We start from the raw sequence: 16,879 nt of genomic DNA on the forward strand, positions 1-16,879 counted from the left end.
TCTTCGCTTGTTTTCTGTAGATGTGTCTGCACATGCCCAGTAGGAGTGGATTCGCCCAAATATCCGTCTTAATGTGGACAGAGATATTTTGAAAACGCCTAGTGTGGACGCCTGTCGCTTTTACTTGAAACCGACGTTTTCAAAATTATCCAGTCCAGTGTGGACATAGCCTCAGGCAGTAGGATTCTGCAGCACCCAGTCATCACATTGTCAACTTAACACATCTCTGTGAAGATGATTTTCCAGGTTGCTGTGTGTTTTTTTCAAGAGAAGGAAGGAAAATCCCTGAATATTTTGAAAGAGCCATTGAAGCTCTAGAAGAAGCCAGTGCTTTTTGAACCAGGGAACGATGATTCCATTGGGCTTAGATGTCCCCCACCCCCCCGCAAAATAGATTTTCTCCCTTTTTGGTTGAAGAGAATCTAGGTTCAAATCTGTTTATATCTTGGTGAAGCATTCAGCAATAGGGTTACAACAGAATCTAGGTCAACTGGGAAAGAGGGCAAAAGAATAGCAAACCGCATTTGATTCAGGCTCAAGTGATTTTGGGAATTCAGCAATATTGTCATCAGGGAAGTCCTGGATTTGCTTGGATTGATAAGTAGAATGTGCCACCAGATGAGGAAACCACCCAGAAAAAGGAGTTAATTACTTTTCATTCCCAAATAAAGTAGTTAATTAATGATCTAAATTTGAAACATATCATTTTGGTCTTTAAGGAAAATTCACGGGTAATACCCATGCAGCATTTCTTTCTCAATCATGATGTGCTACCACCGATGATCAAATTGGATTATAATTCAGAATCTAATATTTTTGAATCTACAGTACAGGTAGCAGTTTGATAGTTCAAATTCACTTGTGCTACCAGTAGCTTAAGTTTAAACCAAATTTAACGGGAAGGATTAATAAAGGGTGTCACTATGGGAACAGGAGGAAAGAAGTGTTCTGAAATAATCAGAGAACCTTAAAAGCTCGCTAATCTATTAGGCATTTTAAACAGTGCTGAAAAGGCAAAGTTTGAAAACACATTAAGGCTCAGATAAGACCTTAAGATACAAGAGTAGAAATAGGCCATTCAGCCCGTCTAGACTATTATGCGATTTCATCATGGCTGATTGATGATCCCTCTCAAATCCATTCTCCTGCCTTCCTTCTATGACCTTTGGCCTCCTAACTAATCAAGAAACTATCAACCACTACTTTAAATATTCATGCAACACACATCAAAGTTGCTGGTGAACGCAGCAGGCCAGGCAGCATCTCTAGGAAGAGGTACAGTCGACGTTTCAGGCCTATTCATAACGACTTTGCCTTCACAGCAGTCTGTGGCAAAGAATTCCACAGACTCACCATCCTTCGTCGAAAGAAATTCTTCCTCATCTCTTTTCTAAAGGGATGCCCTTGCATTCTGAGGCTGTGCCCTCTGTTTCTAGACTCCCCCGATGTAGGAAAACCCCTCTCTGTGTCCATTCTACCTAGGCTTTTCAGTATTTAAAATTTAGGTGCGGGGCAAAGAGACGTGAATGCTGAACCAGTGACCAAGTGATAGAACATTGCAGCATTGTTCCCCACTTGGCAGCAGAAGTTAATTCTTTAAGCAGGAAGACTGCAATCAGCCTTTGCACTGCACCGCCCTGTAATTCAGCACTTCCATACCTCTGCCAGTACATGATGTCCAATCTCGGTTCACAGTAACTATTATTGTACCTGTGCATGGACCAACCCTGTACTGTTTTACACCTGGATCACCTTAGCATCAGAAATACCCTCCTATGTTGAGGGAGCACTCAGAGCTGAAGCCCAGCAGACCGTATTCTCACCTTTCACTCAGAAACCCTTGGGTTCACGTTCCACTCCACAGGCTCTCTGAGGCTCTTTTACTTTCCATGTCTCTCAACGTCCAATTCACACCAACCTCCTTGAATAAACTTTTAAGGCTTGTGCCATCACTTTCTGTGGCCTGAATTCCTCAGTAGACATATTCCTATATTAAAGACCCCATTGAAATGCTAATTGATTTTGTTGTTCATCTAACTGCATTATCTGTATCATTATCCCATATGTACAAAATTAATAACATCTTTGTAATTGGAAAATCACCAGTAGTATGATTTATAATACGATCACAACTCTGAATCTCTGTACAAAGAATTTGATTTAAAATTGTTGGAGAATGTGATTTATTAACAAAAATTCTTGGCACTTTGGTGCAATTGTGACCCTTTTTCAAGTTTCTTATACTATACATCATATATAATTATTGTATTGCATATAATGTATAGCATAAATACATTAAATATATAATAGTATACATGCATTTATTGTACAAAGTCTTAAGCACATGTATACAGCTCGGGTACTGTATTTGTCAATGTGGAGTGGAGACTGAGTTTGTAAATCTGGCGCGAGCAAAGACTGTTGGGGATGGTGAGGGTGGAGTGCCACGGGAGGGGTGTGGGGCAGGTGGCAGAGAAGGACTGTGGGGGAGGGGATGGTGTAGGTGCAGGCACACCCAGCATGATACACCACACAAGGTCATTTGATTCCAAACCATTGGTTTATTCATCATTACAGAATGTCTCTCTGGTGCTTCCTGTTTTTCCTTCTCCTTTTCCCAAACATGATTCCCCTCTCTCTGCCCCCCTTCCCACTCTCAGTCCACAACAGAGACCCGTATCATCGCTCACATATGTCATGATTTTTTTTGTGGTAGCAGTACAGTGCAATACATAAAATTGCTACAGTACTGTGCAAAAGTCTTTATGCACTCTAGCTATATATGGTATATGTGCCTAAGACTTGAATGTATGTATATTCTGGATCATTGGGATCTCCTCTGTGGAAGGTGTGACCGCTACTAAAGGAGAGTTACATCTGAACCCAAGGAGGATCAATATCTTGGTTGTTAGGTTTGCTACAACTGTGAGGGAAGGTTTCAGCTAATTGGCAGGGGGATCGGAACAACCAGATGCAGTGTGTAGTGAGATTTTGAGGAAGGACAGGCAGATTATAGGGCAAAATTGCAGTCTGTGAGATGAGTTAAAGTGTAATAGGGAGCCAAAATCAAAAAGACGAATACAGGACTGACAGTATTACATTTGAATGCACACAGTACATGGAATAAGGTAGATAGAAACATAGAAAATAGGTGCAGGAGTAGGCCATTTGGCCCTTCGAGCCTGCACCGCCATTCAGTACGATCATGGCTGATCATCCAACTCAGAACCCTGTACCTGCCTTCCCTCCATACCCCCTGATCCTTTTAGCCACAAGGGCCTTATCTAACTCCCTCTTAAATATAGCCAGTGAACTGGCCTCAACGGTTTCCTGTGGCAGAGAATTCCACAGATTCACCACTCTCTGTGTGAAGAAGTTTTTCCTCATCTCGGTCCTAAACGGCTTCCCCTTTATCCTCAGACCGTGACCCCTCGTTCTGGACTTCCCCAACATCGGGAACAATCTTCCTGCATCTAGCCTGTCCAATCCCTTTAGAATTTTATACGTTTCAATAAGATCCCCCCTCAATCTTCTAAATTCCAGGGAGTATAAGCCTAGCTGATCCAGTCTTTCATCATATGAAAGTCCTGCCATCCCAGGAATCAATCTGGTGAACCTTCTTTGTACTCCCTCTATGGCAAGAATGTCTTTCCTCAGATTAGGGGACCAAAACTGCACACAATGCTCTAGGTGTGGTCTCACCACGGCCTTGTACGACTGCAGTAGTACCTCCCTGCTCCTGTACTTGAATCCTCTTGCTATGAATGCCAGCATACCATTCGCCTTTTTCACTGCCTGCTGTACCTGCATGCCCACTTTCAATGACTGGTGTACAATCACACCCAGGTCTCGTTGCACCTCCCCTATTCCTAATCGGCCACTATTCAGATAATAATCTGTTTTCCTGTTCTTGCCACCAAAGTGGATAACCTCACATTTATCCACATTAAATTGCATCTGCCATGAAGTTGCCCACTCACCTAACCTATCCAAGTTACCCTGCATCCTCTTAGCATCCTCCTCATAGCTAACACTGCCGCCCAGCTTCGTGTCATCTGCAAACCTGGAGATGCTGCATTTAATTCCCTCGTCTAAGTCATTAATATATATTGTAAACAACTGGGGTCCCAGCACTGAGCCTTGCGGTACCCCACTAGTCACCGCCTGCCATTCTGAAAAGGTCCTGTTTATTCCCACTCTTTGTTTCCTGTCTGCCAACCAATTCTCTATCCACATCAATACCTTACCCCCAATACCGTGATGATCTACTAGCACAGTTAGGGAATGGCAGGTATGATGTTGTGGCTGAAAGAAGATCATAGTTGGGAGCTTAACATCTGAGGGTACCAAAAGGACAGGCAAGTAGGCAGAGGGGGTGGGGTGGCCCTGTTGGTAAAAATAAAACAAAATCCTTAGAAAGAGGTGACATAAAATCAGAAGGTGTTGAGTCCTTATAGGCAGAGTTAAGAAACTACAAGAATAAAAAGACCCTGATGGGAGTTATATACAGGCCTCCAAACAGTAACCAGAATGTGGACTACAAATTGTAACGGGAGATAGAAAAGACATATAAAAAGGGCATGGTATGAAAATGATAGGAGATTTCAGGTAAGTCGGAAAAATAGAGAGGGAATTATGTTAGGCTTGTTAGAGCAGCTTGTGATTAAGCCCACTAGGGGAAGGGCAGTTCTGGATTGGGTGGCTTGTAATAGAACATACAGCACATTACAGGCCCTTCGGCCCACAATGTTGTGCGAACCATGCAACCTACTCTAGAAGCTGCCTAGAATTTCTCTACCACATAGCCCTCTATTTTCTAAGCTCCACGTACCTATCTAAGAGTCTCTTAAAGGACCCTATTGTATCCACCTCTACCACTGTCGCCGGCAGTGCATTCCATGCATCTACCACTTTCTGTGTGGAAAAACTTACCCCTGACATCCCCTCGGTACCTATTTCCAAACATCTTAAAACTATGCCCCCTTGTGTTAGCCATTTCAGACCTGGGAAAAAGCTTCTGGCTATCCACATGATCAATGCCTCTCATCATTTTGTACACCTCTATCAGGTCACCTCTCATCCTCCGTTGCTCCAAGGAAAAAAGACCAAGTTCACTCAACCTATTCTCATAAGGCACGCTCTCCAATCCAGGCAACATCCTTGTACATCTCCTCTGCACTCTCTGTATAGTATCCACATCCTTCCTGTAATGAGGAGACCAGAACTGAACATAGTACTCCAAGTGGGGTGTTACTAAGGTCTTGTATAGCTGTAACAACCCAGATTTGATTAGAGGGCTTAAGATAAAGGAACACTTAGGATAGAGTATTCGTAATATAATAGAATTCAGATTGCAGTTTGAGAAGGCAAAGCTAAGATTGGATGTATCAGTATTACAGTTGAGTAAAGGAGTTACAGAGGCATGAGAGAGGAGCTGGCCAAGGCCGATTGGATGGAGACACTGGCACAGATGACGGCAGAACAGCAATGCCTGGTGTTTCTGGGGGAAATTCAGAAGGCACAGGAAAGATGCATCCCAAAGATGAAAAAGTATTCTAAAGGGAGAATAATGCAACTGTGGCTGACAAGGGAAGCAAAGGCAGCATAAAAACAAAACAGCAGGCATATAACATTGCAAAAATTAGTGGGATTGTAGAGGATTGGGATTTTAAAATCCAAAAGAAGGCATTTAAAAAGCCATAAAGAGAAGAGCTGAAATATGAAGGTAAACTAGCCAATAATATAAAAGAGGATACTAAACAACTTTTCAGATATATAAAGAGTAAAAGAGAGCTGAGAGTGATATTGGATGTTGGAAAATGTGCTGAGAGGTAGTAATAGGGGGACAAGGAAATGGTGGTTGAACTTAATAAGTATTTTGAGTCCGTCTTCACTGTGGAAAACACTAACTAGCAGAATGCCAGAAATGTGAGAGTGTCAGGGGCAGAAGCGAGTGTCATTGCTATTACTAAGGAGAAGGTGCTTGGGAAGCTGAAAGGTCTGTGGTCCAAGTCACCTGGACCAGATGGACTACAGCCCAGCATTCTGAAAGGGATAGCTAAAGAGATTGTGGAGGCATTAGTAATAATCTTTCAAGAATCAGTAGATTCTAGAATGGTTCCAGAGTATTGAAAAATTGCAAATGTCACTCCACTCTTTAAGAAGGAAGTGAGAAAGGAAATTATAGGCCAGTTAGCCTGATTTCAGTGGTTGAGAAGATATTGGAGTCCATTATTTGGAATGAGATTACGGGCTACTTGGAGACATATGATAACATAGGCCAAAGTCAGTATGGTTTTTTAAAGGAGAAATCTTGTCTGACAAATCTGTTGGGATTCTTTGAGGAAATAACAGGCAAGATAAACAAAAGAGAGTCAGTGGATGTTCTTTTATTTGGATTTTCATAAGGACTTTAACAAGGTGATGCACATGAGGCTGCTTATTAAGATAAGTGCCCACGTATAGAAGATTGGCTGACTGGTCGGAGGCAGAGTGGGAATAAAGGGGGCCTTTTCTGGTTTGCTGCTGGTAATTAGTGGTGTGCTGTAATGGTTGGTGTTGTGACAGTTTCTTTTCACATTGTATATCAGTGATTTGGAGGAAAGAATCGATGGCTTTGTGGTCAAATTTGTGGATGATACCAAGATAAGTGGAGGGGCAGGTAGTGTTGAGGAAGCAGGTTGTCTGCTGAAGGACTTGGGCAGATTGGGTGGATGGTCAAAGAAATGGCAGATGAAATATAGTGCAGGAAGTGCATCGTCATGCATGTTGGCAGAAGGAATAAAGGTGCGGACTATTTTCTAAATGGTGAGAAAATTTTAAAATCTGAAGTGAAAAGGGACTTGGGAGTCCTTGTGCAGAATTTCCTAAAGGTTAACTTGCAGGTTGAGTCAGTGGTAAAGAATGCAAATGTAGTGCTGGCGTTAATTTCCAGAGGACCAGAATATATAAGTAAGGATGTGATGCTGAAGCTTTAAGGCTTTGGTCAGACTGCACTTGGAATATTGTGAGCAGTTTTAGGACCCTTAGAAAAGATAAGGCAATGCGGGCATTGGAGAAGGTCCAAAAGATGCTCATGAGAATGGTCCCAGGAATGAAAAGGTTAACATATGAAGAGCGCTTGTTGGCTCCGGGCCTGTACTGGCTGGAGTTTAGAAAAATAAAGGTCTCAATGAAACCTATCAAATATTGAAATGGCTAGATAGAGTGGATATGCAGAGGATGTTTCCTGTAGTGAGGGAGATTAAGATCAGAGGGCACAGCCTCAGAAATGAGGGACGTCCATTTAGAACAGAGCTGAGGAAAAATGTTTTTTGCCAGAATCAGTGGAATTCATTGCCTCAGACGGCAGTGTAGGCCAAGTCGCTGGGTATATCAGAGAGGTTGATAGGTTCTTGATTAATCAGGGTGTCAAAGGTTATGGTGTGTGTAAATGCATTAACCTTAACTGGAGCTAATTTTTCTTTGCAAATTTGCATGAGAATATTTTCATGGTGGTCCAAGGGCCTGTACTATGTGGTGTACTGTTTCATGTTGTAAATCTAAAATAAGAAGTGTGTATGTGAGTGAGAATGAGTGGTGGGGAGGACTAATAGTTATATTACATAGACCATTTGTTTGGAAACTACTTTCGAGCGCCCTGTACATCACACCACTCTTACCCAACATTATAGGAACTGGGAGAGATAGGGTTGGCTCGTTTTTTTTTACATCCCGGCGCTACACTTTCCCAATTCGACGCCTTCTCTAATAATATTCATCGTAAGTATTTCCAAGCTGACCTACGTGCCAGCGTATACAATTGGCAGCGTTCACTAAAACCCAACAATTACGACGTGAGAAAACGGCCGCTGTTTCGGAAAGTTTATTTTAATTGCGCCGGGATATCCACAAGCGCTCGGTTCGGGGAGGTGCGGTGGGGTTCCGAGTAAAGATACTCTGGTAGTGATGCTGTGTCAAGGTGGGCGGTTACACTGATTGCAGTGAAACGGCCGTGTTACTACTGCTGCACTGCAGATATTCCCCGACAAAGACATCAACAAACCCCACCGTCCCTTTTAATGTCTGTGCTATCGCTGGTTCTGTTAGTTTTGTCCATATACTTAAAAAAAACAGAATAGCTCGAAATGCCGAACGCGATTGGGCGCCCATCTGAACGCTCTACATAAATCAAAGTCTGTTTCCAGGGAATAAGCTCTCAGGGTTGTGCTTTGAACCAGGATACGGAATGAAAAAGGGTAAACAGTCCCCGTCTTCAGGCAAACGTATTGGGAAGTGTATGAAAAGGCAAAACACGGCGAGTATGACTAACATCATCAGCAATGTCCTTAAAAAGAGGAGCTGCATTGCGCGGACCGCTCCACGGCTGCTGTGCACTTTGGAACCAGGTGAAGCCTCTTCTTGTTGCAAAGAAACCACAGTAAAAGAGCGATCCGTGAGGAACATCTTGTAAATCGTGTGCATGTCCTATGGTGTGGCGGGTACAGCCCAACAGCCGAGTGCCAGGAGTTTAATGTCGGAGTAGCACCGCCGCAAAATCCATTTCCCCCACGTTTAAACAACGCCCTTGCTTTTGTTTTCAATGCCGGGATGAGGGGAGGGGGCGAGTTATAATCGTGGCTCGATGGGCGAAAGCCGGAGATGGGTCTATTGTCTACTTTAACAATGCAAAGACTAGAGAGTGGGTGTATGTGCAGTAGCCGATCAGGTTTCATGAGCGAGGTGTTTGCGGATCTGCCGGTGCCCGGGGAAAGCTTCCCAGGACGGGGGGTTTGGATCGGGGAAGCGAAGTTCGATGGCAGCAGGTATGGCGGAGAAAGCGCGGAGCCGGGAGGCGGTGTGTTCACGAATCCGTGTGAGGCTCCCTTGTTTGTACGGGGCAGCGGGGTAGCAAATGGATGGTTGGTGTTTTGTTTAAAAGATGAAATGCTGGTGGCTGGGGTCACAATAGAAAAAGGCAGGGAACTCTTTAGCTTTCATTAGCAGCCGTGTACAATGCGGAACCGTGAACCGCTGGAGATCATAGCTGCCGAGATACGATTTGGCCCAGCGTGATGACGAGCGGTGTATTTATCTGCGCACGCATTCACCAGGCTGATCCCACAGTGCCTGTGTCCGGGACATTCAGCACCCAGTGTTTCGTGGACAGTTCAAAATGGGCTCCCTACCCTTCCTGGAAATGACCTTGTATAAATTGTCCATCCTTCTGACCCCAGGAAGCAGCCGAGGAGCCGGCTGTTGGTGCGGATCTGTAGCGAGGAGAAAGCAGAATTGTTATCTGGCAGATAGCGTGACGCTTCGCGAGAGTGCAGCGCCGTGATCGTGATTTGACGGTGGCTGGTGGAGAATACAGCTGTTGTTTTGATAGACAGTTACTGCAGAACAACAGTCTTAGTATTATATTCAACGAAATTACTCTGTTCCTTTTTCTTTATATAAGCATCATACTTATTGTAAGAATTTGCACGTTTCTTTTTGACACTAATATTTCCTCTGTCCCCCCGCTTAGGAGTCGATACAAAGTTGAAATTTACAATCGAACCATCTCTGAGCAAGCACGGGTTTCAGCAGGTACGGAACTCTCTTTGACCCTGGAGTCATAGTTGGGATATGGGAAGATGGTTAAGGATATAATGTAGGTGACCAGTAGGGAGAGAACTTGCTGCCCAATGCCCTCTTGGGAAATCTTAGTTCCAGTTGTGATTTTGCCTTCCTCATGGCATTTGGTCATAATGAAACAGTTGGCATTTTTAGACCGATGCAACCCCAAGTTTTTGTGAATGAATGGCAAGCAACATCTTCAACAGAAGAGAGACTCCAAGGCAAAGCAAGGTATCACAGATGCTGAAAAGCTGGAAGAAGTACTCCAATATTTGACATTCATCTGCAAAAACAGATTGACCAGTCCTACAACTAGCGAGGCTTTTAGACTACGTCCTTGGCCACCCACCCTTTAGTAAGTCCTGGAGGAATGTTGTTTCGTTTTTAGTGTGTACTGTACCAGCAGTTATGGTTGAAATGACAATAAAAGCAACAACTTGAAGTGCTTGGCCTCCGAAATGGGTGTGTTGCTGTCAATTACATTAACCACTCCAAGCTGCAAAATCCATGACTTTTAAAGTCAGAGTAAACAATATTCTTTTCTAAGTCAATTTGACTGGGTTGTGTGTACTTACTTACTTGCTGCCCATTCCACCGCTGGTGTGTAGGGGCAGCAGTGAAGGTCCTCCATCTCTGGCAGTGTTCAGGGCTTCTGTCATTATGTCAGTAGCTTCCTCCCAGTTTTCAATACTGTCAGTCCTGCAAGTCCACTAGTAGAGATTCAGGAATACCATCGCATACATGGATATACAGTAGAAGGATTCTTCATTGCTGTTTCCATAACAATTTTGTTTGACCAGTCAGGGTTAGCCCTGAACTGAACCTGTGAAGCTGGAGGACAGATGGACCACTCTTAGTCTGTCCTTTTACCCTTTGACCTGTTTGGCATAGGTCAAGAGCCAAAGCATAAAGCCCAACTCCAGCCAACATACATAGCTCTCCGGGTCCTGAGGCACACAAGCTTCCAAACTTGACAGCAAGGTCGTGGTCCTCTTGGAGGTGGGATGTGTATCAAAATTCCTTAATTGTCACTTGGTTAGGATTGTGAAAATGTCAAACCATGCATATTGTAAGGGCACATTCAACAAGGGCCAAAGCAAAAACAAAATACCCCTGCTTGCAACAATGAACAATCAAAGAATGAGTGACCAGATCAGACAATGGAAACTTGATAAATAGTAGGAGCTACCAGTTGCTTGAAGTCAAAGTCTATTTACCACCTTAACACTTTCACACTGTGGTAACTCGTGTTAAGACCCAGAATATCAGTGGAAATATCCATGCATAGATGGGAGATCAGTTGAATCTGAGCACTGCCAATTAATTTCCTGACAGAAAATGCCAGTCTTTGTTCTAGATTGTGCTTGACTATAATGTTTTGGCATGTCAAATACTTTTAAGAATACAATGGCTTCATTGTCATGGGAAATTGACAACTAGCACAAATCCCCACCGGGCAATCAAGGCTATCTTCACCAGCATCAATAGTTGCCTTCTGAAGTACAGGAATGATTAGAAAAATGATTTTACTTCAAGATGAAAAATGCGGTGATAGCTAAAACAATTTAAGTTTTTTTTAAACTGGAACTATTTTGCAGAATTAACTGATAGCTATACCTTCATTTTAGTGGTATGATGCTCTGAAAGCTGTTGCTAGATTGCCAACCGGAATACCGAAGGAATGGAGGAAAAGGGTAAGTGATTACCAATCGTAGAGACTTTTTTTACATCTTTATTTAACAAGTATTTATCAATAATAATATTTAAAGAGTTATTTTCATCTTCAGTGGGCATATTATACAGTAATATGAAGGATTATTATTACTGATCACAGTAGTAGATGCTGCTGTAACAATCTTCAAGTTTGCAGTGCTTCACAATTAGTGACAATGAGACTACAGAGATAGCACTTAATTCATATCTGGAGTATATTGCATTATTTCATAAGAGTTTGTAAAGACCAGGGTTCTTGAGAAGGAGCAGCTAAAGTCAGATGTTTCAGTGAGTAAAGGAAATTACAGAGGCACAAAAGAGGAGCTGGCCTACATTGATTGGAAAGGAACATGAGCAGGGATGATGGCAGAGCAGCAATGGCTGGAAGTTTTGGGAGCAATTTGGAAGGTGCAGGATTTATACATCACAAAGAAGTTGTAGTATTCCAAAAGCAGGATGACATAACCATGGCTGTCAAGAGAAGTCAAAGCCAACATAAAACCATGTTTTTATAAACTATTCACTATTCTCACATTCTCTTCCCTTCCTCAGTTCATTATAAACCAACCATTGTTAGGTGTATTTTGCTCTTGTAATGAAGACCAGATCCCTAATGATAAAGATGGCAGGAAAATCGGAAGAAAAGAGTAAAGTTGTTTCACATGAGAGGAGTTTTTGGAACACTGAATGGTAGGCAGGGCTTAATAAAGGATCAGTTGTTACACTCCTACAGTTGAATAGACAGGTGTTGTAGGAGGGTGAAAGGATATTGAGTTAGCTGTGGAAGTGTTCTCACAGTAGAAAATAGTCAATAGCCTTTCCTATGGAAATGTAGGAAGAGGAACTGAGGAAGGGAAGGGAAAGTGAGGATAATGGAATAGAAATTGGAGGTAATTTGTAGAGCCTGGTGACAGCAGAGCAACATTCCTCAGTCTCTAAACAAAGAGATAAGTGGAGTGGTTGCAGCTGATAGGCAGCGGGGTGCAAGTGGTGGTGGTGATAAGGACAGGTGGAAGAATATGTTGGTGAACATTTTGAGTAGGACTAGAAGAACAATGTGTCCCTTCGATCCCACAGAATAGACACAGCCAAATTGGATAAGGAAATGTTTCCCACATAGCATGCACAAAACTTAACAACCCTAACTTGTGCTTCTTTGGATTGTGGAAGGAAGTCAGAAAACTTGGAGGAAATCCATGCGGTCATGGGGAGAATAAATAAATTCTTTACAAACAGCGTCAGGAATTGAACTGTGATCTTATAGCTGCCGCTGTAAGGCTTTATGCTAGCAGTGTCTTTGTAAAGGGATTGGGCATCTCTCTTTTCACAGATACCAGCTTAAAAATTCTGCTATATATAGTAGATCGACATTTTTGTGCATTGTGGAACAGAGCTTTAACAAAAGAATTGATTGTTTTATGAGCATTCACTTTGAAATTATATTGTGGCCATCTGGGCATAAGCAGCGATGTCAAGCAGCATTCATGATTCATTTGACGTCTTGGCCTTTTCTCCCTGGAGTGACGGAGGATGAGAGGTGACCTGATTGAGGTGTATAAGATGATAAGAGGAATTGATCATGGGGATAGTCAGAGGCTTTTTCCCAGGGCTGAAATGGCTAACACGAGAGGACAGTTTTAAGGTGCTTGGGAGTAGGTACAGAGGAGATGTCAGGGGCAAGTTTTTTATGCAGAGGGTGGTGAGTGTGTGGAATGGGTTGCCAGCAACGGTGGTGGAGGCGGATACGATAGGGTCTTTTAAGAGACACCTGGATAGGTACATAGAGCTTAGAAAAATAGAGGGCTCTGGGTAACTCTAGGTAATTTCTAAAATAAGAACATGTTTGGCACGGCATCTTGGGCAGAAGGGCCTGTATTGTGCTGTAGGTTTTCTGTGTTCTATTACTTGTGCAATATTGTTATGCAGTGATAAGGCTCATGAGTGACAGAACCAAACCTTCAACAATGAAGCAAGAAGACCTTAATTAAAGTAACACATACAAAATGCTGGAGGACCTCAGCAGGTCAGGCAGCATCTGTGGAAAGGAATAAACAAATGACATTTCAGATTGAGTCCCTTCACCTTAACTGATGGGGTTGAGGACTGCTGTGGTGTCACTTATAAGCGTCACCTCCCTGATGCTCTAAAGTCATATTGTATACAAATACATCTTTCAGCTCATTGAACATTTCTGTCTATCATCCATCCATCTATCATCATTCGCCCATGTTCTCTTTAGCTCCCCCCCCCCCACCCTCCACACAAGGCTACCATTCATTTATATAATAGGGGAATTTACATGGGCAGTTAATCTACCAATGCACATATCGTTGAGCGGTGGGAAGAAGGTGGAGCACCGGGATGAAGCCCTCACCTCACATAGGGAATGTGTATACTCCATGCAAACAGCACCTGGGACCAGGATTCAGACTGGCTCTCTAGCACTGTGAGGCAGAGGCTTCACTAGCTGTGTCATTGTGCTGTCCACTGAACTGCTGGAGCGGAGTCCATAGCATCAGGCATCTGTTGTCTTCAATGGAGGGGCTACTTTATGTTTCATTAGAATTACCAATTGTTCCAACCACTGTTGTCCCCTCACTACCAAGGTTCAGCGCCCTCTCCCATCTAATGGCATCCACTATGTTCTTCGCAGTTGGTATTGCAATGCGATGACTCATCCCCCATCCTTCCTTCCCCCTTGCGTCCTGTTCCTAGACCTCTGCTAACTTCCTGGTATTCGCACTCCAATACAATCCCAACTAACTTTCTCTGTGATATTAAGACCATAAGACCATTAGATATAGGAGAAGAATTAGGCCACTTGGTCTATCGAGTCCGCTCCACCATTTCATCTTAGCTGATCTAATTTTCCTCTCTGCTCCAGTCTCTTGCCTTCTCCCTGTATCCCTTCATGAATCTATCAACCTCTGCCTTAAATATACATAAAGACTTGGCCTCCGTAGCTGCCTGTGGCAAAGAATCCCACAGATTCACCACTCTTTGTCTAAAGAAATTCATAAGATGCTAAGATATAGGAGCAGCAGTAAGCCATTCGGCCCATCGAGTCTGCTCCGCCATTCAATCATGGGCTGATCCAATTCTTCCTATCATCCCCACTCCCCTGCCTTCTCCTCATACCCTTTGATGCCCTGGCTATTCAAGAACCTATCCACCTCTGCCTTAAATGCACCGAATGACCTAGCCTCCACAGCTGCTCGTGGCAACAAATTCCACAGATTTACCACCCTTTGACTAAAGTAATTTCTCTGCATCTCTGTTCCAACTGGACGTCCTTCAATCCTGAAGTTGTGCCCTCATGTCCTAGACTTCCCTACCATGGGAAATAACTTTGCTATATCTAATCTGTTCAGGCCTTTTAACATTCAGAATGTTTCTATGAGATCCCCCCTCATTCTCCTGAACTCCAGGGAATACAGTCCAAGAGCTGCCAGACGTTCCTCATACGGTAACCCTTTCATTCTTGGAATCATTCTCGTGAATCTTCTCTGGATCCCCTCCAATGTCAGTATATCCTTTCTAAAATAGGAGCCCAAAACTCCACACAAGACTCCAAGTGTGGCCTCACGAGTACCTTATAGAGCCTCAACATCACATTCCTGCTCTTATATCCTATACCTCTAGAAACGAATTCCTCCTCATTTTTGTTCTAAAAAGACGTCCCTCTATTCTGAGGCTGTGTCCTCTGGTCATAGACTCTGCCACCATAGGAAACATCCTCTCCACGTCCACTCTATCAAGTCCTTTCACCATTTGATAGGTTTCAGTGAGGTCACCCCTCACTCTTCTGAATTCTAGTGAATAGAAGAGCCATCTAGTGATTCCAGAGCCATCAAATGCTCTTCGTATGACAAGCTACTCAATTCTGGAATCATTTCCATGAACCCCTTTGAACCCTTTCCAATCCTCTCTAAGACAGGGCCCAGAACTGCTCACAATACTCCAAGTGAGGCCTCACCAGTGCTTTATAAAGTCTCAACATTCCATCCTTGCTTTTATATTCTAATCCTCTTGAAATGAATGCTAACATCTCATTTGCCTTCCTCACCACAGACTCAACCTGCAAATTAACCTTTAGAGAATCTTGCACAATGACTCCCGTCCCTTTGCATCTCAGTTTTTTAACATTTTCTCTCCATTTTAAAAAATAGTCAACCTTCACGTTTCTTCTACCAAAGTGCATGACCAAGTACTTCCTTACACTGTATTCCATCTGCCATTTCTTGCCCATTCTCCTAATCTGTCTAAGTCCCTCTGTAACCTCTCTACATGCTCAAAACTACCTGCTCCTCCACCTGCTTTCATATCGTCTGCAAACTTTGCAACAAAACCATCAATTCCATCATCGAAATCATTGATATACAATGTAAAAAGAATTGGGTGCAACATAGAACACTACTAGTAACAGCTATTCAACCAGAAAAGGTTCCCATTATTCTCACTCTTTGCCTCTTGCCAATCAGCCACTGCTTTATCCATGCTAGAATCTTTCCTGTAACATTTGTTTACAATATATATTAATGACTTGGATGAGGGAATTAAATGCAGCATCTCCAAGTTTGCGGATGACACGAAGCTGGGTGGCAGTGTTAGCTGTGAGGAGGATGCTAAGAGGATGCAGGGTGACTTGGATAGGTTAGGTGAGTGGGCAAATTCATGGCAGATGCAATTTAATGTGGATAAATGTGAAGTTATCCACTTTGGTGGCAAGAACAGGAAAACAGATTATTATCTGAATGGTGGCTGATTAGGAAAAGGGCAGGTGCAACGAGACCTGGGTGTCATTATACACCAGTCATTGAAAGTGGGCATGCAGGTACAGCAGGCGGTGAAAAAGGCAAATGGTATGCTGGCACTTATAGCAAGAGGATTCGAGTACAGGAGCAGGGAGGTACTACTGCAGTTGTACAAGGCCTTGGTGAGACCACACCTGGAGTATTGTGTGCAGTTTTGGTCCCCTAATCTGAGGAAAGACATCCTTGCCATAGAGGGAGTACAAAGAAGGTTCACCAGATTGATTCCTGGGATGGCAGGACTTTCATATGAAGAAAGACTGGATGAACTAGGCTTATACTCGTTGGAATTTAGTAGATTGAGGGGGGATCTGATTGAAACGTATAAAATCCTAGAGGGATTGGACAGGCTAGATGCAGGAAGATTGTTCCCAATGTTGGGGAAGTCCAGAATGAGGGGTCACAGTTTGAGGATGAAGGGGAAGCCTTTTAGGACCGAGATTAGGAAAAACTTCTTCACACAGAGAGTGGTGAATCTGTGGAATTCTCTGCCACAGGAAACAGTTGAGGCCAGTTCATTGGCTATGTTTAAGGAGAGAGTTAGATATGGCCCTTGTGGCTAAAGGGCTCAGGGGGTATGGAGGGAAGGCTGGTACAGGGTTCTGAGTTGGATGATCAGCCATAATCATACTGAATGGTGGTGCAGGTTCGAAGGGCCGAGTGGCCTACTCCTGCACCTATTTTCTACGTTTCTATGTTTCTATTCATAGCTTGTTAAGCAACCTCGTATGTGGCATCTTGTCAAAAGCCTTCTG

General features: G+C 43.3%; 1 protein-coding gene across 2 annotated transcripts in view; it reads left to right on the top strand.

Annotated features, from left to right (window-relative positions):
- The window catches only part of LOC140202545 (TBC1 domain family member 30-like), an 86,819-nt gene that overhangs the window by 17,029 nt on the left and 52,911 nt on the right, over positions 1 to 16,879 (top strand). For both annotated transcript variants that reach the window (XM_072267515.1, XM_072267516.1), the window contains exons 3-4: positions 9,509 to 9,570; positions 11,229 to 11,294. In XM_072267515.1, the coding sequence (XP_072123616.1) occupies positions 9,509 to 9,570; positions 11,229 to 11,294 (128 nt within the window). The remainder of the gene's footprint in view (positions 1 to 9,508; positions 9,571 to 11,228; positions 11,295 to 16,879) is intronic.

This window comes from Mobula birostris, chromosome 9 (genome assembly GCF_030028105.1).
Source record: "Mobula birostris isolate sMobBir1 chromosome 9, sMobBir1.hap1, whole genome shotgun sequence".
Classification (NCBI taxonomy): Eukaryota; Metazoa; Chordata; class Chondrichthyes; order Myliobatiformes; family Myliobatidae; genus Mobula; species Mobula birostris.